This window comes from Phyllobates terribilis, unplaced genomic scaffold, assembly GCF_046119375.1.
Source record: "Phyllobates terribilis strain yellow unplaced genomic scaffold, ASM4611937v1 Scaffold_5__5_contigs__length_657084704, whole genome shotgun sequence".
NCBI lineage: Eukaryota > Metazoa > Chordata > Amphibia > Anura > Dendrobatidae > Phyllobates > Phyllobates terribilis.
The window spans coordinates 41,628,676-41,653,868 of record NW_027362765.1 but is presented as its reverse complement, the minus strand read 5'-3'; the positions used below and the strand labels follow the sequence as shown (position 1 = coordinate 41,653,868).

The following is a 25,193-nucleotide window of genomic DNA, read 5'->3' as shown; positions in this document are numbered from 1 at the left end:
CAACAATCATCATCCTTGTCTCAGTGTAGCGTTCAGTTGTCCCTACCCCATTCATTGGAATGCAAGCGCAAGTATGCAGCCAGCCACCCACCCACCTACAGGCTGTAATACTATACTGCCAAATTTTTGACAGCTGCTTGCACTTGAAATGTGGCCTTTTAGGCTCGTGGAGGCAGAAGCTGTCCACAATCTTATGGCAACGGTGACCGGGTATCCATACTCGGTCCCCAGCCGCCACTATTTGTCCCGGTATCGTCTCCGCCTTCCACAAGCACGGTTCCCACAACTTTACCCATGCCCTCCCCAGTGCACTTACTGGGAAGGACCGCCTACCCACAAACACGTGGTCAAGTGAATGTGGCCAGGGACGGTACGGAGCCAGTCCACAGCTTTTTTTGCTGAGAGTTGTATTTCACCACAGCCATATTCTTTAGCTTGGTGAAAGGTCTTGGGAAACCATATCTACTCCAGCTGTCATTTCTCCAGGAAGTCCTCTAAAGCTCCTTTCACTTGAAATGTGGCCTTTTAGGCTCGTGGAGGCGGAAGCTTTTCACAACCTCATGCCGACGGCGGCCAGGTGTCCATACTCGGTCCCCAGCCGCCACTATTTCTCCCGGTATCATCTCCGCCTTCCACAAGCATGGGTCCCACAACATTACTTGTGCCCTCCCTAGTGCACTTACTGGGAAGGACCGCCTAACCATAAACACGTGGACAGGTGAATGTGGCCATGGATGGTACGGATCCAGTCCACATTAAAAATGCAACCATAGAGTGTCCAGGAACCTTCTCACACACTTTTCTTAGCCAGGGCTGCTTCTCAGCAGGATTGGACGGGCTCACCAGAGAATCCTCGGGTGGGCCCTGGCTTCTCCATCAGGAGACTTCACGATAGTGCTAACTTTGCAGCTGCTATGGAGCTCTTGAGCAGGAGAGAAAGAGGAGCCCTCAGAATCAAATCCTCTGGTGGGCCCCCCAATGTTTTTCAATCTGAAACAGCTTCTCAGTGGGAGTTGTATTTCACCACAGCCATATTCTTTAGCTCGGTGAAAGGACTGGCATAGTGGGAAACCGTATCTACACCGACTGTCATTTCTCCGTCAGCTGGTTCCGCCCATTGTCACACACGACCATGCCTGGCTGTATGTTCAGCGGTGAGAGCCACAGATCAGGCTGCTGTGTTACACCTTTCAACAACTCTGCAGTGCTGGGCAGTTTGTCACCTAAGCATTAAGCATGTTCTCTTCAGGACAGCCTGTTGCCGCTTGGCCAAGGTAGTGCTGCAGTGCTTTCAGCTTGTGACTGATGTGGTCATTTCAGAGATGGAGGAGGAGGTGCAGGAGCTGAACATTGTGATTACATTGAGATTACATTGGCGACTCTGTTTTTTATACTAAAGAAAGATCCTACTGTTTTTTGTTTTTTTTATGTAATTTTTTAAGACATATGCATTCTCCAGGAAATGTCATTTTAACATTTTACAACCTTATCTGTCCATGTGGTGTGTGACACATCATCAGACACATCCTGTTTCATTTATGATGGAGGAACTCTGAAAGTCACAAAGCCTATTTTTATAGGGCCATCAGGCGGTCCTTACTATTCTTAAAAGGCTAGCAGTCAGCCCTCGCTATTGTTAGAGAGCCATCAGCCGGCTATGCTTTGTTGTTCCCATTATTAACGAGTGGGTCTCCTATACTGTTTTTGCATATGCCGTGACTGCAAGGGCTGCCACAAATTCGGACGCAACCCAATACCCCTTTGAAGAGACATAGAGGAGGGTCTCAGCAAAAAAATGTACCGATTATAAAGGAGCGGGTCTCCTATAGTGGTAATGCCCATGCTGTGACTGCAAGAGCTGCCAAAATTTGGGAAAAACCCCACTAACAATTTAAAGACACATAGAGCACGGCCACAGTAACGAGTACGACATGTTCCCTTTAGAAAGGAGAGGGTCTCCAATACTGTTTGCCTATGCAGTGAAGCAATGGCTGCCAAAAATTTGGAGGAACTCCAATGACTCTTGGAAGAGAGGTAGAGGGCCTCATAAAAAAAAAAATGTTCCCATTAGAAAGGAGCTGGTCTCCTATACTTGTAATGCCCATGCACTAAGTGTATGGGCTGACAAACATTTACCCCTGGGGGGGTATACATGAACATACTGTGTAAAAAAATTTTTTTTTACGGGCATCATAAACACCCTTTAAAAAAATTATCTGGGTGTTGCATCACGGACCACGGTCACCCTTGTGATATGGTGGTGGTGGATGGGGATGAGGAAAAGAAGGAGGACAAGAGCAAATAGCCAAAATCAGGAAGCGTATACCCATGTGTGGGTGTGAAAAGGTGCATGGGAATACACCTCCCAAAAAAAGACACTGGATTTGAGTTTGTTACGCTGCTATCATTTGGTCCTATTTGTCTACCCTTTTATATGCATTATTTCAACTTTGATATACAGTAAGGTTTTTAATATAGGCAGTATAGGTACCGTCCCAATTTAGGGTCACCTTGCCGCTGGTGGGACGGCTTGTATACTTTTTTTGATCAAAAATAGTTCACTAAGTACCCTATATTTATTATGCAACTTTGCTTTACATTTATATATAATTATGGTAGGGTATGAGATATATTTTTGTCTTGCTTCTTTTTTGCTATCATTTGGTGGTGTTGAGAAGTCTAGCCCAATCCAGCCCTTGTTCATTTTTTATAAGAGTCAGCCTGTCAACATTTACAGTTGACAGGTGGATGTGCTTATCAGTTATAATTCCACCAGCTGCACTAAAAACCTGCTCTGATAAAACGCTAGCGGCAGGGCAGGCCAGGACCTCCAAGGCATAGAGAGCCAGTTCATTCCACGTATCCAGCTTGAATACCTAATAATTATAAGGCACCGAGGAATCATGGAGGATGTTGGTACGGTCAGCAAGGTACTCCCTCAGCATGTTCCCAAGCACTCCTTGTGAGAGTACCCTACGCCTCAGGGCCTGTGCGATGGGAGGGGCTGAGAAAAGTCTCCCAGAACTTTGACAGTGTTCCCCTGCCTCTTCTGGATTGGAGTTGTGTCTCTCTCGCCTGTAGTCCTTTGTTGTCCAACGAACTGTGACCTCTGCCGCCAGCGTTTTCAGATGGGAATTTTTTTAATAGTTCCGCAACAAGGGCCTTCTAGTACTGCCCCATTTTTGTAGACGTGTCCGCCTCAGGAATAAGAGATATTAAGTTCTCCTTGTAGAGTGGGTCTAGAAGTGTCACCAACCAGTAATGACTGTCACCCAAAAGAACGCGAGGGTCATGGGAAAGGAAGTGTAACATAAACTCAGCCATGTGTGCCAGAATGGTAACAGGCAAGACTTCCGTGTCCTCACCAAGAGGACTAGTGACCATTCTCTCCTCCTCCTCTCTGTCCTCAGGCCATCCACGCTGAACAGACGGTATGACAGTTGTGCAGGTAGTACCGTCTATAGCGCATGAAACTATCTCCTGTTCTTCCTCCTCCTCCTCCTTTTCCTCATTGTCACCCAATCCACATTGGGATGAGATGAGGCTGGGCTGTGTGTAATCACCCTGTATGGTTCCTTGCTCCATCTCATCGTACTCCGCCTGCAATGCATCCTCTATGATTGTGAGCAGAGAGCGTTTCAGAAGACAGAGAAGTGGGATGGTGGCGCTAATTATGGTCTCATCGCCGCTCACCGTCTTGGTGGAGTCCTCAAAGTTTTGGAGGATGGTACATATGTCTGATATCCATGTCCACTCCTGAGGTCTTATGTGTGGAGTCTGAACTGAATACAGACGGCCTTGTTGATGCTGGTACTCAACAACTGCCCTCTTCTGCTCACAAATTCTTCCCAACATCTGCAGTGTAGAGTTCCAACTCGTGGGGACATCACACACTAGTCTGTGAGCCCGAGGCTGCAGACGCTGCTGAAACACGGCAAGGGCGGCGGAAGCTGTAGGTGAATTTCTAAAATGGGCACACAGGCGGCCTACTTTAACAAGCAGATCTGAGAAATCGCTGAACCACGAGGTTAAGCACATGGGCCAGGCATTTTATGTGAGTGAGCTCACCTTGCCTCAGAGCCGCTACCAGGTTCCTGCCATTGTCAGACACGACCATGCCTGGCTGTAGGTTCAGCGGTGTGTGCCACATATCTGCCTGCTCTTTCAGATCTGTCAACAACTCTTCAGCATTGTGTGGTTTGTCACCTAACCATATTAGCTTCAACACAGCCTGTTGCCGCTTGGCCGAGACAGTGCTGTAGTGCTTCCAGCCTGTGACTGATGTGGTCATTTCAGAGATGGAGGCTGAAGAGGAGAAGGCTGAACAGGATGAGGTGCAAGAGCTGTAGACTGTGGGGACAACCCTGATTGACCTAGGGCCTGCGATCCTTGGCGTCAGGAGGACGTGTTCCGTCACATGGTCCGACTGGGTCCCGGCTTCCATTATGTTAACCTAGTGTGCCGTCAGCAAGATGTACCGTCCCTGCCCACAAGCACTTAGGTGGACTTTCCCGGTAACTGCGTTGTTGAGGGCACGGCTAATGTTTTGGGACACGTGCTTGTGTAATGCGGGCAGGGCACACCGGGAGAAATAGTGGCGGCTGTGGACCGAGTACCCAGGAATGGCCGCCGCCATCAGGTTGCAGACTGCTTCCGTCTCCACGAGCCTAAAAGGCAACATTTCGATAGCAAGCAGTCAGTCGCGAAATGTGGGAATTTAGTAGTGTGGCCTGTGGGGCGTTGGCTGCGTATTTGCACTTACGTTCCAAGGACTGGGGTATGGACAACTGAACGATGAACTGGGACAAGGACGTGGACGTGCTTCCTGATGCTGCTACTTGAGAGTGTGCAATGACAGGTGCAGGGCAGGAGGCATCTTTGCATGCACCATGGACAGGGGATTGGCTTGCATGCACAGCAGTGGAAGAAGCAGTGGTGCCACCCGCAGACACTGGGGTTCGGCCCACAAAGTTGGGTGCTTTGCTGCCATGTGCCTGACCATGCTGGTGATGGTCAGGCTGGTGGTTTTGCCACCCCTGCTGATGCTGGCCTGCCTTCTGTCTTTTGCCACCACACTGCTTCTTCCTGCTTGTTGGGGTGCTCTGCCTCCCTCCCCCTGTGTGCTGCCCTCCTCGCTCTGCATGTCCTCCTGCCAGGTTGGGTCAGTTACTAGATCATCCACCTCCTCGTCTTCCACTTCCGCACTCTGGTCCTCCTCCTGAATTTCTGGCTATTGTGTCTCATCATCGTCCACCTCTTGTGACACTTTCCCACCGTCGCTTTCGTGTGACCGTGGCTGATCAAATATTTGGGCATCGCTACATGCGGTCTCCTCTTGCGCCGCTTCAAGTGGACCGGGCCAGAGGCCCGAATCTATAAATGGAAAAGTGAACAGCTCTTCGGAGTGTCCAAGTGTGTGATCAGTTGTCTCTGGGCACTCGGCATGGTGGGAGGAAGGAGGTTCAGGGTGAGGAATAATGCGGTCCAGACTCACAGCTACTGAGACTTGACCATGTGGAAGACAAGGTGGTGGTGGTGGCTAAGTGACTGGAAGCATTGTCTGCTATCCAGCCAATAACCTTTTCACACTGCTCTGTGTTCAATAGTGGTGTTCTGCGGTCCCCTATTAATTGGGACAGGAAGGTCGAGCGAGAAGATGTGGGTGTTTGTTGTGGCACAATTTCAGCTTGCCCACGGCCTCGGCCTCTGCATGCACCATCACCATCACATCCAGTTCCCCGTCCCTTGCCCATTTTAAATGGAGGACAATATTTTTAAATTGTTAATGGAGGCCAGAAATAGCAGTATTTTCTGAAAGCGTATATGTGAACCGTGTGACGTAGAGAAAACACAGTTTTAAATACCTGGCCTGTAGGTAACTATTTTGAACAGAAAACTGGTGTCAATAGCTTCACTGACACACTGAAACAAATTTTTAATGGAGGCCGGAAATGGCAGTATTTTCAGCGCAATTATATGTGATCCGTGTGACGGACAAACCACAGTTTTAAATAGCTGGATTTTTAGCGCTGTAATATGGAAAGGACCTGGCTGATATTCTGCAGTGCCAGCAAGCAAATGGCGCAGAAAAACGGTGTTCTCTGGATTGCTTTTTAAGCAAATAATGAGGATTAAGATCCAAAAAAAAAAAGATTCCTGGCCCCTGAGACCTGGGCCTATTTCTATAAATATCTAACAGCAGCAGCAGACAAAACTGGAATGGAGCCTCTTGTGCTATATACCCTGCCTGCCTATATACACTGCCTGAGCGATATCTCTGCAGACTTATTAGTCCTCAGAAGGACTGTTTGTTGAGATGGATATGTGTCTCTAATATAGTTTGGTACACCTACACTAACTAGAAACAAGCAAATCTCTCCCTAGCTCAGCAGCACCTCTCCCTACTCTGATTCCGGAGTGACTGTGACGTGCATGGCGGCGCCAGGTCTGATATAGATCTGATGACGCTGTGCGGCCAGCCAATAACTGTAATGCCCACAACCAACATGGCTGCAGCACTACTGTGAGTGGCAGACAATCCCTGCATGTTCATTGGCTCTGTAAAGAGCGCCAGACATGCAGGGAGGGGACCCGAGCTCCCGCCGAGCAACCCCGGAAATACTCGACAAGCACAGAGCATCTCGAGCAGTGAGATGCTCGGGCTAGCAGTAGCGAGCATGCTCGCTCATCACTACATAGGCTCTCTATGATGTTACATCAGCTCATCTTTTTCTTATTCAGGTCCCTACAATATTGGATCCTCTCAGTGGAGATCTTCTATAAAAGAGAATTTTCCTGACCCGTCAAGGATGGATAGAGACCGAGACAAGATGTCAGATAGGATATTACACCTCACCCTAGAGATCCTCTTCCAGCTTACTGGAGAGGTGAGAGATTCTGATGACGTCACATTACATCATTCTTATCTATGGGAATAACAGACAGAACTGGAGAGGTGAGGACTCTGGAAATGTCTGTAGTGAGATTTATTAATGTGTCTCTCCATAACCAGGATTACACCGTAGTAAAGAAGACCTCTAGTGAGTGCTGTCAGGCCCCTGTGTCCGAGGAATGGGGAAGAACCTTGAGCCCAATCAGTGTGCCTCCACCTCACCCCCTGATACATGAGGACATCAATGACCAGAAGATCCTAGAACTCACCTACAAGATGATTGAGTTGCTGAATGGAGAGGTGACACTGCTGGGAATGCTGGGACATTATACAGTAATGCTATGAAGGGATTGGGGAGATGACACGGTATCTTTGTATGTGTCAGGTTCCTATAAGGTGTCAGGATGTTGCTGTCTACTTCTCCATGGAGGAGTGGGAGTATTTAGAAGGACAGAAAGATCTATACAAGGACGTCATGATGGAGGTTCCCCAGCCCCTCACATCGCCAGGTAATAGACAGGACTAAATTCAGACTACCTATAATTATTTGTATGTAAAGAATGAATTCAGTCCCTGTATGTGTTTTCTCCAGTTCTATCCAGTAAAAGGACAACACCAGAGAGATGTCCCCGTCCTCTTCTTCCACAGGACTGTAAACAAAAAAATCCCATTGTTCCTCAGGATCATCAGGTAGATGGAGAGAAGGTGTCATGAGATCTCCTCTATGATGTGTAGACGGCTGTGAAGGTCTTGTGCTCAGTCTTGTTTTATCCACCAGTATTATATGTTTTATACTTGTGTAATGAGAACGGTGGAGATGGCAGGATTAGAGCTGATCATAGATGGGACTTCTCCATCTGTCTGTGACTCTTACAACATTTGTTTCAGGGTGAAGATCTGATTTATATTAATACTACAAAGACATTTGTGAATGGTGTTGAGTGGTATAAAGAGGAGATTCCTACAGATAACTGCCCAGGTGAGTAGTAACCTCTAAATGCAGATAAGTCACAGATTATTTTGAGTCACTGGCCACTACCATTTTGTGAACTCTTTGGAGTTTGAAGTTTTTCAGCATTAAATTCGTTCCTTCTGCCAAAATATTAAATAGATATGGATGAAAATATGATAAAGTCATTAAGACAATCCCGTTGTACATTTTTACTCAGCCTGTAATACTTCTCTTATTCGAGGTTCGTCAAAATATCCAAAATATCTGGACAGAGGTTAACAATAATTTGGAGGTTGCTGCTAACTCAAGTAGGGCTGAATTTTACAAACTTTCTGCTGTTTGGAATAAACAAATGAAATAAGTAAATGTTAAATAGCTTAAGAAAACTAATATAACAAGCAGTTTCTCCAAATTCACAACAAACTACCACTTTTACCTACTTTTGCAGTCTTAGAGTTATTTAAGAAACCCTGATAGGTTTCCACCAGGTTCCTGAGGAGCCAAGTGGTCAAAAGCCCTCAAATGCAAAAGAACTGCAGAAAGATTTGGTGGGAACAGTCACTGAGGTTTTAGTTTGCATAGTGCTAATGGTCTTCATTTCCGAAAACCAAGATGTACTTCTCTACTGACCAAAAAAGCACAAGAAATTCAGCACCAATATGCTCAAGATGATATAAGTAAGGCACACACGTTTTGGTATTCTGTTCTGTGGAGACATTTGTTATGCGTTACGCAGAGAGATCCAGCAAGACTGGCATCAAACCAGCAAAGGCACAGCCACAGACGCACTTAGCGCAAGCTGCCCAGCTGAGCCCTTGAGGGCCGGGAATACTTTTCACCCAGCTCCCAGTGATTGGAAGGGGGACTTTGGCAGAGCCCTTCCCAGGCCCACTGTTGCCAGACAGCTGGCATTTGGTGACGCGGTCGTGTCTAGTCAAGGACCAGGTGAGTACCTCTGCAAGAACCCCAGGAAGTGTAATCAGAAGAGAATATGAGAAAACCGCTTAAAAGATAGCAACGCTACACATGGGTTGTAGTGAATATTCATGGTCTTTAATAGCAGGCACACTGACCACAGAGCGGCAGCAGGAGCCGCGCTGCGGTACAGTGTGCCGGCTCTTGAACAGACTGAATTGTCACTGCTCCCCACGCACACAATCCCGGCGTGGGAAGCATTGACTATTCCAGCACAGTGTCTCACACTGTGTGAGGGCCCATGGCAGGGACGCCATGCGCGCCCTGCCACGCGCGGCTCACACAGTGAGTGTCGGTAGCAGAGAGGGACAGCGCTGGAGGAGAGAGGAGGTGAGTATGAGTGTTTATTTTTTTTTTTTTGTAGGCAGAGTGATGGTGGCTCAGTGGGTGCCATGCATACCAGGATGGGGGCTCAGTGGGTGCCATGCATACCAGGATGGGGGCTCAGAGGGTGCCATGCGTACCAGGATGGGGGCTCAGAGGGTGCCATGCGTACTAGAATGGGGGCTCAAGGGGTGCCATGCATACCAGGATGGGGGCTCAAGGGGTGCCATGCATACCAGGATGGGGGCTCAAGGGGTGCCATGCATACCAGGATGGGGAATCAAGGGGTGTCATGAATACCAAGATGGGGTATAAAGGGGTGCCATGCATACCAGGATGGGGGCTCAAGGGGTGCCATGCATACCAGGATGGGGGCTCAAGGGGTGCCATGCATGCCAGGATGGGGGCTCAAGGGGTGCCATGCATACCAGGATGGGGGCTCAAGGGGTGCCATGCATACCAGGATGGGGGATCAAGGGGTGCCATGCATACCAGGATGGGATGGGGGGCCACTTATACCAGGAAGGAGGGGCAATACATACCAGGATGGAGGATAGTAACAGAATTGGGGGACATTACCCCAGTACCAGTGTCAGCAGCAGACCCCCTCCCCCATAACAGGGCATCATGACCACATTTTTTTGCTTACATTTTTTTTCCTATTTTCCTCCTTTAAAACCTAGGTGTGTCTTATGGTCTGGTGCGTCTTATAGTCCAAAAAATATGGTAGACTACAAGGTGAAGACTAGGGGATTGCTTAGACTCCATAGCCCAGTCTGGTCAGAGTCAAACGGAGACCATGTATTATGTTTGCAAGACTCTAGTCCTAGGAGATATGTAGAGCTGATCTATTTGCATGCATTAATATTGCTAACAGGCCTGTCATTTCCCTGTGAATCAAATGGTTAATATTCTTCTTATTCAGTACAGCCATATGATGACCAAGAATTCTATCACTGACGAGCTCCAGACATTTTAATTTACAATTGTGCTCGAAAGTTTGTGAATTAGTCTAAATTTTCCATATTTCTGCATAAGTTTCACCTAAGTCTTTAAATTAGATAGAGAATCAAACAAATGAGTCAAAATGATCAGACTCGTCTTTTAAATGAGGCAAATGATCCTTTAGGATTACCAGATAATTTGAAGGTAAAATTAGTGTTTGGTGTTTTCAATGGGATGACAGTCAGTTTAGAGGGGGTAACCTATTTAAAGGGGTATTCCCATCTCCAAGATCCTATCCCAATATGTAGCAGGTGTAGTAATAATGATATTAGCAAATACTTCCAATTACAAATGTAGTATAGTTTTTTTGATTCGCTATGTCTCTTTCCTCCTGTGCAAGCATTTCAGGACCTTCGGTATCCATGATTATGACCACTAGAAACTGGCTAACTCACCGTATCAGTGGACGTAGCCATGGATACCTAAGGTCCTGCAATGCCCTATATGGGGTATGAGACATAGCAAATCAGAAAAACTATGCTAAATTTCTAATTGGAGGTATGTGCTAATATTATTATTATTACACCTACTACATATTGGGATAGGATCTTAGAGATGGGAATACTCCTTTAATTGAAAGAATAGGGATCTATCAAAGTCTGATTTTCTCAATATCTGTTTGTGAAAGCATCTCATGGTATGAACATAAGAGATTTCTGAGGGCCTCAAAACAAGAGTTGTTGATGCTCATCAGGCTGAAATAGTTTTGTAACTATCTCTAAAGAGGTTGGACTCCATAGATTCAAAGTCAGACAGATTGTATTTAAATGGATGAAATTCAAGACCATTATTACCCTTCCCAGGAGTGGTCAGCTAGCAAAGATCACTCCAATAGCTAGATGTATAATAGTCTGCGATGCCACAAACGAACCCAAGATAACCTCTATGCAACTAAAGGCCTCCCTCACATTAGACTACCATCAGAAGGACACTGAATAACAATTATATGCATGGCAGGATTGCAAGTAGAAAGCCACTGCTCTCCGAGAGGAATGTGGCTCCCCATCTGCAGTTCAGATGCCAAGCCAGCAGGTTTTGTGAATGGATGAGACCACAATAGAGCTTTTTGGTTTCAGTGGGACATGTTATGCAAGGAGAAAGAAAAACACTACACTACAGCAGAATAACTTCATACCATTTGTGAAACACGGTCGTGGTGGTATCATGCTTTACCTGTTTTGCTGCATCTGAGTCAGGACGGCTGCCATGATTGATGGAACAATGAATTCTGAATTAAATTAGCATATTCTAATGGAAATAGGGCATCTGTCCATGAGCTCAAGAGAACATGGGGTATGCAGCAAGATAATGACCCAACACACACAAGTCATTAGACAAAAGTATGGCTAAAGAGGAATAAACTAAAGTTTTGGAATGGCCAAGGGTCCTGAGTTTAATCCTATAGAAATGTTGTGGAGGGACCTGAAGCGAGCAGTTCATGAGGGAAAACCTGCCAGTATAACAGAGTTAAAGCTGTTTTGTATGGATGAATTAGATTAAAATTCCTGTTAACTGATGTCCAGGGCTAAACAGTTGCCAGAAACGTATAGATGCATTTATTGCTGCACAAAGAGGTCATGCCAGATACTGATAGCAAATGCTCACATAATTATACCACACTTAGAAATGTGATATTCGATCTCTTTCCTCATTAAAAAAAAAAAATGACAATCTAATATATTCCCCTTCTCCCATGACAGCACCACCTTAGAGAGGGTATCCGCCCATCAAGGACAAGAAACCTAATGAATAAAAGGGCGGTACCTCTCCTCCGCATCAGTTTGGTTTCCTGTCTTTGAGGGAACCCAGAAGTGGGTGGTACGTTGGACTTATCCAGGTCTGGAGGGTGTCCGTGGATCCAGGATGCCTTCCGAGCTGGAGATACCACCGCCAGCCAGGAGGTTGGGGTGTGCAGCGGCGTGCAGGCGGAGACCTCTTTGACAAAAGTCTCCTGCCGTCATGATGTCCTGGGTCTGCGCACTCCAGGGTGCTCTGGTCGGCGTGCCCTGTGCTGAGCGTGCCAGAAACATGCTGCCTGGTCTGCGCACATGCAGGGCGCGCTAGTGAGAGGTCCGGCGCACCCTGATGATGCAGCGTGCTAGAAAGCGATGCGGCAATCTGGGTCTGCACGTGACCTGGGTTGGCCGAGGCCCCCTGCACACAGCGCACCGGAATAGTTAGTCTAACCCAGTGATTCCATGGGAGGGGCCGCTACTGAAGAGGAGATGTGGCTGTGGTGTCCCTCTGGTATATAATGGAGGGGTGGCCACAAGATGGCGGAGACCTGAAATTTCTTCATCCTGATAAGGGATGCGCTTGAGGAGCAGCCACATCTACCACGGCAGCAGCAGCATCACCGTCAGAGACGTGGCAGCCAGACCAGTGGCGGCAAGACCAGCCAGAGGAACAGGGCAGGTTGTGAGTCTACCACCTGCAGGGGAGAACGATTACGTGAACTGATCCAGCCACAATCTCCGGTACCCAAGACTGAACGGCAGATCTGAGGTGAGTAATGTTTGTGAAAGTTGACCATGTTAAGTAGGTCCCTTTCTTTTTGTATTCTTTACTAGGAAAGGTCCAAGAAGTGTAGCGCCAAGGTAAAATAAAGAATGTGCGCTGTGTGGGGATAACCTACCCAGCACGCATATGAAAAGACTATGCCTCGATTGTATTCAGAAGACCATCTCTGAAGAAACCCCCAACTTTGCCATGGATTTAAAATCCATAATTAAGGCAGAAGTTAAAGACTCCCTTAAATCACTGATTCAGCAATTGACGTGGCGGTGGTCAAGTCATCCATAAAATCTACCTTGCCTTTCGAAGATCTGGGCACTCTGAAGGATTCTCTGGATAAAAAAGTGGAAACATATCTGAAGCAGACATGGGAGTCCTCAGTGGGGGCATTAAAACCAGCAGTTGCGGCAACCTGCATGGCCAGGTCGTTGATGATTTGGTTGCAGCAATTTGAGGATCAGGTTAAGAACAACATCCCTAGGGATAAGATCCTGACTAATCTCTTATTGATGCAGGTAGCTGATGCCTTCCTCGCGGATGCCTCTGTGGACTCGGTGAGATTGGCAGTCAGGTCAGCAAATCTATCGAATGCTGCCCATAGAGCACTATGTCTCAAGAGCTGGCCTGGGGATGTCCATACCAAGACCAAGCTATGCTCGATCCCATGTGAAGGAGAATTTCTCTTTGGACAAGCACTAGACGATATACTAGACAAAGCGGCAGACAGGAAGAAAGGATTTCCCAGTGTGTCCATGCCACAGTATATGAATTCCTTCGTAAAAGAAGGTATAACCGAAACAAATCCCCTAAAAATGGGAAATGGAAGGAGAAGAAGCCAAAAAGTGGAGGCTTCATGTTCGGGGGCCCTTCCTCTGAGGCTAGAAAACCTTCTAAGTGACGGACTTCCCCAGGTAGGAGGAAGGATGTCCCACTTCCTGCCTGCTTGGGAGAAGATTTCATCCAGCGCCTGGATTTTGGGAATAATACGATCAAGGCTAAAACTGGAGTTCAAGTCTGTTCCCTGGCACACCCTCAGAATATCGTCCCCCAGGGATTCCAGGGAACAATTAGCTCTGGAGACGGAAGTGTTAAATCTGGTGCAGAAGCAAGTCCTGATGGATGTGCCAGAACAGGAGCAAGGGAAGGGATTCTATTCCCTCCTATTCCTAATAAAAAAGCCAGAGGGCACCTTCAGGACCATAGTGAACCTGAAGGGGTTGAACACATTTCTTGTCTACAGACCCTTCAAGATGGAGTCTATAAAGTCGGCCATAAAGATGCTGTTTCCAGAATGTTACGAGCTTGCTAGACCTGAAGGATGCCTATTACCACATCCAAAGCCATGTGGAAGATCAAAAATTCTTGAGAGTGCCTTATACAGTGGGTACGGAAAGTATTCAGACCCCTTTAAATTTTTCACTCTTTGTTTCATTGCAGCCAATTGGTAAATTCTAAAAAGTTCATTTTTTTCTCATTAACGTACACTCTGCACCCCATCTTGACTGGAAAAAACAGAAATGTAGAAATTTTTGCAAATTTATTAAAAAAGAAAAACTGAAATACCACATGGTCATAGAGTATTCAGACCCTTTGCTCAGTATTGAGTAGAAGCACCATTTTGAGCTAGTACAGCCATGAGTCTTCTTGGGAATGATGCAACAAGTTTCTCACACTTGGATTTGGGGATCCTCTGCCATTCTTCCTTGCAGATTTTCTAGTGGTCGGTAAGCAGATGGCTGCTAAACTTGGAAAAGTCAAAACTGGAACCACCACGGAGGGTTCAGTCTTTCTTAGGGCTCATCTTAAACTCGAGAGCAGACTTGTCTACTGCCAGAACAAAAGAAGAACAAAGTCATTGCCTTTCTTAGGGTAATAACTGTTTTTTTGACTGCTGCTAAAACTAAGGCAATGTCACTGCTAGTGACAAAGACTTCCTGTATTCCAGCAGTCCAATGGGCCCAGATTCACTCCAGATATTTGCAACAGGGCATTCTAAAAGAGAGAAAAAAGGCTTAAGGGCTGTTTAGAGGGAAAGATAACACTTTCCCCATTGAATATCAATTCCATGACATGGTGGTTGGAATTAGAGAACCTGTCACAGGGAGTCCGTTGGTCATATCAGATCAAGGACATAATCACGACAGACGCAAGCTCGGATGGATGGGGAGCGCATCTGAGGGATTTCATAGTCCAGGGAGTCTGATTGAAGACCTAGAGGGATTATTCCTCAATTATGAAAGAGTTGTTGGCAGTAAGAAATGCAGTGATAAAGTTCCTTTCCCTCTTGCAATGGCATCATGTTTGCATCATGTCAGACAACCGAACAACAGTCGCCTACATCAACCATTAAGGGGGCACAAGATCCCACCCTCTAATTTTGCTGACAAATCCTGACAGCGCTTCACATAAAAGGGAAACGAAAGGGAAGCAGACTTTCTGAGTTGGAACACACTAAACGAAGGAGAATGAGAACTAAATCCGGCAATATTCCAACAGATCGTGGATTGGTGGGGACAGCCAGATATAGACCTGTTTGCAAACAAGCAAAACAGGAAAAGAAAAAACTTCTGCTCTCTGAATCCAAGAGAGAAACCTTGTGCAGTGGGTACGTTGCAGATTCCCTGGGACTTCAACCTTGCCTACTCCTGCCCCCCCCCCCATTCATGTTGATTCCCGCAGTATTATTATTATTTACTTATATAGCGCCATTGATTTCATGGTGCTGTACATAAGAAGGGGTTACATACAAAATACAGATATAATTTACAGTAAACAAACTAACAATGATAGACTGGGAAGAGGACCCTGCCCTTGCGGGCTTACATTCTACAGGAACGGGGAGGAAGACAGTAGGTTGGGGGGGTTGCAGTAGCTCCGGTGTTGTTGACGTGGCAGTAAGCAAGGTCATGGCAGGCTGTAAGCTTGTTTTAAGAGATGGGGTTTCAGGTTTTGTCTGAAGAATCCAAGTGTGGCGGATAATCGGACGTGTTGAGACACAGAATTCCATAGGATGGGGGATATTCGGAATAAATCGTGGAGGCGATTGGGCGAGGAACGGATAAGTGTGGAGGAGAGGAGGTCTTGGGCAGACCGGAGATTACGTAAGGGAATGTATCGGGAGATTAGTTCAGAGATGAACGGAGGAGAGAGGTTATGGATGGCTTTGTAGGTCAGTGTTAGTAGTTTGAACTGGATACGCTGGGCAATTGGGAGCCAGTGAAGGGATTTGCAAAGGGGGTTAGCAGAGGAGTAGTGAGGCGAGAGATGGACCAGTCGTGCAGCAGAGTTAAGGATGGACTGGAGGGGTGCGAGAGTGATAGCAGGTAGGCCACAAAGGAGGATATTGCAGTAGTCGAGGCGGGAGATGATGAGGGCATGCACAAGCAGTTTAGTAGATTGAGGGTTGAGGAAAGGACGGATTCTGGAAATATTTGGGAGGTGACAGGAGGTGGCGAGAGCTTGGATGTGGGGTTTGAAGGACAGGGCAGAGTCAAGGGTTGGGCAGTGGATTGCTGGTACAGGGGAAAGTATGGCTGCTAGACATGCTGGGATTCTGGACAGCAGAGAGGTGACGTCTGGGCCATAGAGGTAGATCTGGGTGTCAAAAGCATACAGATGGTACTGGAAGCCATGGGATTTTATGAGCTGTCCCAGGCCAAGGGTATAGATTGAGAAGAGTAGGGATCCTAGCACAGAGCCATGAGGGATTCCAACAGAGAGGGGGGGCGGGGTGAGGAGGTAGTGTGGGAGTGGGAGACGCTAAATGTGCTGTTAGAAAGGTATGAGGAGATCCAAGATAGGGCAAGGTCTTTGACGCCGAAGGAAGAGAGGATCTGTAGTAGGAGGCAGTGGTCAACTGTATCGAAAGCAGAGGACAGGTCAAGAAGGAGTGCAGAGAAATGTCTGTTAGCTTTACTGTAAGTAAGTCATTGGTGATTTTGGTAAGGGCTGTTTCGATGGAATGGTGGGGGCGGAAATCAATTGTCAGTTGTCGAAGAGAGAGGTAGATGAGAAGTGGGAGGAAGGTTCAGCGTGAACGTGTTGCTCGAGTAGTTTGGAGGCAAATGGGAGCAGCGATATGGGGCGGTAGCTGACAAGGCGGTTGGGTCGAGGGATGGCTTTTTGAGGATGGGCGTGATTGTGGCATGTTTGAAGGCAGCGGGGAAGGTGCCAGAAGTTAGGGATGGGATGAATGTGGGGGTGAGGTTGGGGAGGAGGTGGGATGGGATGGGGTCGAGTGCACAAGTGGTGAGGTGTGATTTGGAGAGGAGACGAGTAAGGTCTCTTTCCTTGATGTTGAGAAGGGAGGCTATGGGGCAAGGGCAATGGTGTAAAAAAACAAAGGGGTTGTGGTGATCAGGCAGTAAAGACTTGCTGTGTTTGGTCAATCTTGTTTTTGAAGTGTGTGGCAAACTCCTCAGAAGAGATGTTGAAGGGGGCAGTGGAGGGCGGAGGAGAGAGTTAAAATTGTTGAATAGCTGTTTGAGGTTGTAGGATAGGGAAGATATGAAGGTTGTGAAGTAGGCCTGTTTAGCAGAGGTGAGTGCTGATTTAAATGTGAGTGTTGCTTGTTTGAATGCAGTGAAGTCATCTTGAGTATGTGTTTTTTTCCAACGCCGCTCCCCAACCCTGGACGCTTGTCGAAGCTGTTTAGTGAGGTTGTTTTGCCAAGGTTGCCTGTTGACTCGTCGCGCTCTGCCATGCACAAGAGGGGCGACCGAGTCAACAGCTGATGCGAGAGTGGCATTGTAGAAAGCAGTGACGCTGTCTGTGTCGTGGAGTGAAGATATGGATGTCAGTGGTAGAATATAGTCAGAGAGTGTGTGAATGTCGTAAAGTTTCTGCGGGGGTATTGAGGAAAGTCAGGGAGGAGCAAGTGAGGATCATTTTGATTGCTTTATTCTGGCCCAAGAGACCATGGTTCGCATGAATAAGGATGATGTCCGTATTGAATCCATGGATTCTCCCAGATATTCCGGATCTCCTCAGTCAGGGTCCAGTTTTCTATCCCCCAGAGGTCTGGCCTTCATTTGACGGCCTGGAGTGTGAAAGGGCATTATTGATCCGGAAAGGGTTCTCCCCAAACTGACTGTTTTTCTGCTTTTAAGCAGAGTAGAGACTGACAACTAGGATATACAGTACAGACCAAAAGTTTGGACACACCTTCTCATTTAAAGATTTTTCTGTATTTTCATGACTATGAAAATTGTACATTCACACTGAAGGCATCAAAACTATGAATTAACACATGTGGAATTATATACTTAACAAAAAAGTGTGAAACAACTAAAAATATGTCTTATATTCTAGGTTCTTCAAAGTAGCCACCTTTTGCTTTGATGACTGCTTTGCACACTCTTGGCATTCTCTTGATGAGCTTCAAGAGGTAGTCACCGGAAATGGTCTTCCAACAATCTTGAAGGAGTTCCCAGAGATGCTTAGCACTTGTTGGCCCTTTTGCCTTCACTCTGCGGTCCAGCTCACCCCAAACCATCTCGATTGGGGTGTTGTCTGGTGACTGTGGAGGCCAGGTCATCTGGCGTAGCACCCCATCACTTTCCTTTTTGGTCAAATAGCCCTTACACAGCCTGGAGGTGTGTTTGGGGTCATTGTCCTGTTGAAAAATAAATGATGGTCCAACTAAACGCAAACCGGATGGAATAGCATGCCGCTGCAAGATGCTGTGGTAGCCATGCTGGTTCAGTATGCTTTCAATTTTGAATAAATCCCCAACAGTGTCACCAGCAAAGCACCCCCACACCATCACACCTCCTCCTCCATGCTTCACGGTGGGAACCAGGCATGTAGAATCCATCCGTTCACCTTTTCTGCGTCGCACAAAGACACGGTGGTTGGAACCAAAGATCTCAAATTTGAACTCATCAGACCAAAGCACAGATTTCCATTGGTCTAATGTCCATTCCTTGTGTTCTTTAGCCCCAACAAGTCTCTTCTGCTTGTTGCCTGTCCTTAGCAGTGGTTTCCTAGCAGCTATTTTACCATGAAGGCCTGCTGCACAAAGTCTCCTCTTAACAGTTGTTGTAGAGATGTGTCTGCTGCTAGAACTCTGTGTGGCATTGACCTGGTCTCTAATCTGAGCTGCTGTTAACCTGCGATTTCTGAGGCTGAAGACTCAGATAAACTTATCCTCAGAAGCAGAGGTGACTCTTGGTCTTCCTTTCCTGGAGCGGTCCTCATGTGAGCCAGTTTCTTTGTAGCGCTTGATGGTTTTTGCAACTGCACTTGTGGACACTTTCAAAGTTTGCCCAATTTTTCGGACTGACTGACCTTCATTTCTTAAAGTAATGATGGCCACTCGTTTTTCTTTACTTATCTGCTTTTTTCTTGCCATAATACAAATTCTAACAGTCTGTTCAGTAGGACTATCAGCTGTGTATCCACCTAACTTCTGCACAACACAACTGATGTCCCCAACCCCATTTATAGGGCAAGAAATCCCACTTATTAAACCTGACAGGGCACACCTGTGAAGTGAAAACCATTTCCGGTGACTACCGCTTGAAGCTTATCAAGAGAATGCCAAGAGTGTGCAACGCAGTCATCAAAGCAAAAGGTGGCTACTTTGAAGAACCTAGAATATAAGACATATTTTCAGTTGTTTCACACTTTTTTGTTAAGTATATAATTCCACATGTGTTAATTCATAGCTTTGATGCCTTCAGCGTGAATGTACAATTTTCATAGTCATGAAATACAGAAAAATCTTTAAATGAGAAGGTGTGTCCAAACTTTTGGTCTGTACTGTATAGTAAAATGTGGGTAAAGTACTTGATTAGTTAGGGGTAATCCTTGAAAGGTAAAATACCAATAAGTGTCATATTAGAATTCCTCCAGAAAGGTATGGAGATGGGCTTATCTATTAGCACTCTTAAGGTGCAGGTGTCGGCCCTAGGGGCCTTATATAGCTATAATTTGGTGGCGGATATGTGGATTATTAGATTCTTCAAGGTGTGTGACAGATCTAGGTCAATACCTACCCCAAGAATACCTCTCTGGGATCTAAATCTGGTCCTGGAAGCATTAACTAAAACCCCTTTGAACTGCTAAAGGAATTACCAGTTACAACACTCACCTTAAAAATGGTGATATTGGTGGCTCTGACTTTGGCCTGTAGAATCAGCGACATACAGGCGTTAACAGTAGAATTACAACCCATATATGCAGGTCGCTGCAGATAGGTTGGGTCTGGTCTTAATATAACTCTGTCTCCCGAAAGTAGCCTCCAAATTCCATAGAAGCCAGGAAATTTTTCTGCCTTTTTTAATAATCCTAAAAATGCAGAGGAGCAGAGACTTCACACCCTAGATGTTAGATGGGTCCTGCTAGAGTATTTAGCTGTAACAAAACAGTGGAGGAAGAGTGAAGCCTTGTTTGTTTTCTTTCGGGGAGTTAGGAAAGGCCTCAATGTTTCAAGGGGTAACCTAACTGGATGGATCAGGAACGCCATTAGCTTAGCCTATTCTTCCAGTAATGTGTCAGTTCCAGAGAACTTGAAGGCTTATTCCACCAGGGCTGTGGAAACCTCCTGGGCTGAGAAGGCGGAAGTATCTATCGACAGGATATGTAAGGCGGCGACATGGTCCTCTCCTTCTACCTTCTATAAACATTATCGACTTGATCTGTCCTCTGCTGATCTATCCTTTGGGAGAAAGGTGTTACAAGCGGTGATCCCTCCCTAAGGCGTTTGTTCTATATAAATCTCCCAGATGGTGCTGTCATGCGAGAAGGGAAAAAAATCTTAGTTGCTTACCGGTAACTGGATTTTACAGAGCCCATGACAGCACCTTATATTCCCTCTCTTTTATCACTGGTTGGTGTGCACTACGTTATGGGGTGTATAGTTTGATTGGTGATGGTTGTATTAGTAACTGTCTGGAGGTCCTCTCATACTCTGAAACCCAACTGTTGCAGAGGAGAGGTACCGCCCTTTTATTCAGTAGGTTTCCTGTCCTTGATGGGTGGATACACTCTCTCATGTGGTGCTTTCATGGGCTCTGTAAAATCCCGTTACCGGCAAGTAACTAAGATTTTTGACTCCTTTGATTTAGGTCTCTATTTACTTTTAGGACTAGTGAGAAAGTCTGATCAAGTTTGAGGTTAAATTCATGCAGAAATATGAAACATTCTGAAGGGTTTTGAAACTTTCAAGCACCACTGTACATATGCATGAGTATTATGGGATCTTGGCTTGTTTTAGTATTCTTAGTTTTGAAAAATTATACAGTTTATAGTCATGTATTTGTCATGGTTTCAAAGAAATGTAAAGTTGCGGTTCCATGATTATTAGGAACTGTTTTATTGACAAAATTAACACTACATGACATTACACAGTGTTTTATCAGAAGGCTGTTTTGTCACATTTTTCTTTCTATTGAATTCTGCTACATGCCCTGTAATTTGTATGGAAATCTTTATACAAAAATATTCTAAAATATCAAAATATCAGTATTTAGATTATCCTGTATTATACAAAATAAAAGAAAAACATCATTATTCTCGGCAGGTTACTATATCAGAAGCTCAAAGGAACATGTGATATCTTCAAATTTTAAAGCAGATGATCATGATATCACACAAGATACATATGAAGAGAATGCCATTATGCCCGATATCCCATCACCCCTTCACAGCAAAGATCTATCATCTGATTTTTTTCATCACGTCCAATCTTTTGATTCGTTACAGACGGTTACGAAAAATAACAGAAGGGATGATAAACATGAAAGATCTCACAAAGGGAAGAATCCATTTGCATGTTTAAAATGTGGAAAATTTGACATAGATATATCAAATCTTATACATGAGAAAAGTCACACAGAAGCAAAGGAATTTTCATGTTCAGAATGTGGGAAATATTTTATACGGAACTCCAATCTATATGAGCATCAAAAAACGAACACTGGAGAGAATCCATTTTCTGATTACAGGAAAGGTTTTACAGCTAAGTCAAAACTTGTTAAAAATCATATAATTAACACATGGGAAAATCCATATTCATGTTGTGAATTCGAGAAATGTTTTACAGAGGAATCACATTTTATTACGCAAGAGCAAAATCACACTGTGGAGAAGCTGTTCTCATGTTCAGAATGTGGAGCATATTTTAATCGTCAATCGAATCTTATAAGACATGAGAAAAGTCACAGAGGGGAGAAACCATTTTCATGCTTAATATGTGGGAAATATTTTTCTCAGAAATCAAATCTTGTCGAACATCAAAAAAATCACACGGGGGAGAAGCCATTTTCATGTTCAGAATGTGGGAAATGTTTTAAACATAAGTCAGATCTTGCTAAACATCAGAGAATTCACACAGGAGAGAAACCATTTTTATGCACAGAATGTGGGAAGTGTTTTAACCAAAAAGCTCATCTTGCTAAGCATCAGAGAAGTCACACAGGGGAGAAGCCATATTCATGCTTAGAATGTGGGAAATGTTTTTCACAAAAAACAACTCTTGTTTATCATCAAAAAACTCACACAGGGGAGAAACCATTTTCATGTTTAGAATGTGGGAAATGTTTTTCTCGGAAATCAAATCTTATTGACCATCAAAAAACTCACACAGGGGAGAAGCCATTTTCATGTTCAGAATGTGGGAAGTGTTTTAAACGGAAGTCAGATCTTGTTACACATGTACACAAGTGTTTTTACCCAAAAAACACATCTTGCTAAGCATCAGACAATTCAGACTGGGGAGATACTATTCTGTTGTGCTGAATTTGGGAAGTGTTTTAATCAAACATCAAATCATGTTGTGTCAAAGTACGGTAGTCATTTTCATGTTTAAAATATGGAAATGTTTTTTTTCTAGGGGATTAAACCCTGTTGACCATCAAAAAACTCACACAGGTGAGAAACCATTTTCATATTCATAATGTGCGAAATGTTTTAAACAGAAATCAGATCTTGTAACACAGGTACACAATTATTTTACCCCCAAAAAAACCTCTTGCTAAGCATAAAACAATTCTCAGAGGAGAGAAGTCATTCTGATGTGCAGAATTTGGGAAGTGTTTTAGTCATATTTCAGATCTTGTGGAGCTTCAAAAAATTCGCACAGGAAAGAAGTCATTTTCATGCTGAAAATGTTACATATGGTTACATTCTGTAGGTTGAGAAAAGACCTCGGTCCATCAAGTTCAATCTTTCTCCACCAGTTATACATTTTTTGTCACTAAATTATCTATAACCCACAATGTTATGTGTAGCTCTTTTTTTTAAAGTTGTTATAGTGTCTGCCATTACTACCTCTTGTGGTCAGCCTTACTGTTTTAACTGTAAAGAACCTTTTCCTATTTAGCTACTGGAATCACCTTTCTTCCACCCATAACGAGTGCCCCCTGGTCCTTAGTATGGTCTTTGGAAGGAATAAGTCATGTGCCAGTCCTTTGTACTGACCACACATATATTTATGCATATAAGTGAGATCTACTCTGAGATATTTTTTAAGCTAAACAATCCCAACTTTTCCAACCTCTCATCATATGAGAGGCCTTCCAAACCTTGTAATAATCTATTTGCCGCCTTTGAACAGACTCTAACTTCTGAACATCCTTTTTAAAATGCGGAGCCCAAAACTGGATCCCATATTCCAGATTTGGCCTCACAAGTGATTTATAGAGGGGTAACAATATGTTGGGATCACAGGATTTTATCTCTTTTTATACACCTAAAAATCTTGTTTAATTTTGAAGCTGCTGCTTGACATTGAGTACTGCTGCTCAGCTTACTTGTAACCAGAATACCCAAGTTCTTCTCCTGTTCTGCAGTCCCGAGTATACTCCCATTTAATGTATATGCAGCAATAGGATTACTAAGTCCTAGGTGCATTACTCTACATTTATCTACATTAAACCTTATTTGCCAAGTGATAGCCCATTCAGTCATCTTATCCAGATCGTTTTGTAATATTGTACTGTCAAAGTCCGTTTTTCTTTTTTAGGGAATTAAATCTTGTTGACCATCCAAAAAACTTGTGGTAAATATGTTACATCTGGTTCAAAATGTATTACTATAAAAGAACAAAACAAATTTGTTTCAATTTTTAGGAATTTGCTGAACCACGCAAATAAGTTTGTGATTGGCTGCACGCGAATTGCCAAAAATGACTGCTGCCTTTTTTTACACATTGCAACAGATTACATCAGTCAGAGAAGATTCTTGTAAACTCAGTTGTGGCTCGGCGAGCTTCCTTATATGTGCCATGCACTTATGAAATCACATGCCTAGCTAATCAGGAGGAACTATCAAAACCTAAATAAAAATAAAAGCATGGAATGTAGAAGCCATTTTTATGGATAACCTGGACAGTGAGATGACGTCACAGCCTAACCATGGAGATAAGGGGAGGAAGCCATAAACCAGTGAACACAATCTACAGAACATGTGCTTTATAAAATAATAGGGATTTTCAATTGTTAGGGAAAGCGTTATCAGAGCTGGCGGTGATTAATCAATGTTTTTTGTGCTGCTATGCTTGCTTTTGGTAAATTTTTTTTTTTTTTGCTGCGAGGAGGAGAAAAGCCAGGTCCAGGTAGGTAAAACCTTTTATTCAATTACGCATTTCAAGGACGATCCGTCTCCTTCATCAGGTGTATCCAGTGTTGTGCATGGTTGAGCACAAGCTCTTTAGGTGAGCACCACTCACATTGTCCTAATTCTCTTGGTTGATTGGTACACACATGGAGCACTTTTCTTTGCTTTTCTTAAAAAAAAATATAGGCATTTAACACTATTGGTCTTGGAGAGCCTATAGCTTCATCATGTTCTGGCTGCTGTGGCCCTGGTAAAAAAATTAGACCGAATGCAAGGAATCTATATATTTCATATAATTGAGATGAGTAAATCTATTTAAATTCAAATTAATCAGCTTTGCCGAACTATCCCAGGAAATTCGATTTTCCACAAATTGAATGTACTTAAAAACCTCCTATTGCCGTGAAAAGACATGTATAACACGCTAAGGTCTCAGACTGTATCCAACCTCTTTAATTCAAACAGGTTTAGTAATATAAAAGTGACTTCAACATATATGGATATGGGTAACCAGTGGTAACCAGCAGCCTGTTTAATAATACATTGCACTGTCAGACTTTTGCATTCTACCTGCCATACTGGTGTGTTTAAATATTGCGTGTGCACAGAAGAAGCCATGGTGTTTAACAAACGATGGTCCAAGAATTATCCCTTTTTTGGGAGTATCAATAGGTTTGGTGTTTTCACCCTCAAGAAGCAATGGCTTGGATTCTTTTGGCCATCAAAAAAATATTAATTCATCACTTTTTGTGGAGTAGCAGCAGATTTGGTGCTTGTTCATAAAATGAAAATTTAATGGGACACGCCACAGCCCATATAATATGGCCACTGAAGAAGCAATGGGAAGCACCAGTCCAGAGCCAAGCAGCAAATGGCTAAATTTAGCCGGGACATGACCATTTCATTTTTTGTCAGCAATAATAATAATAATCTTTTTATTTATATAGTGCCAACATATTCCACAGCGCTTTA

The 25,193-nt window shown here is 44.5% G+C and overlaps 1 protein-coding gene across 1 annotated transcript in view; it reads left to right on the top strand.

Moving 5' to 3' along the window:
• Positions 1-23,658, top strand: part of LOC141270646 (uncharacterized) — a 264,404-nt gene extending 240,746 nt beyond the window's left edge. Inside the window, exons 2-7 of the mRNA XM_073680732.1 lie at positions 6,742-6,887; positions 7,013-7,192; positions 7,278-7,401; positions 7,485-7,582; positions 7,781-7,871; positions 21,187-23,658. Coding sequence (XP_073536833.1) covers positions 6,810-6,887; positions 7,013-7,192; positions 7,278-7,401; positions 7,485-7,582; positions 7,781-7,871; positions 21,187-22,358 — 1,743 coding nt within the window. The 5' untranslated portion in view covers positions 6,742-6,809 and the 3' untranslated portion in view covers positions 22,359-23,658. The remainder of the gene's footprint in view (positions 1-6,741; positions 6,888-7,012; positions 7,193-7,277; positions 7,402-7,484; positions 7,583-7,780; positions 7,872-21,186) is intronic.
• The last annotated feature ends 1,535 nt before the right edge of the window (positions 23,659-25,193 follow it).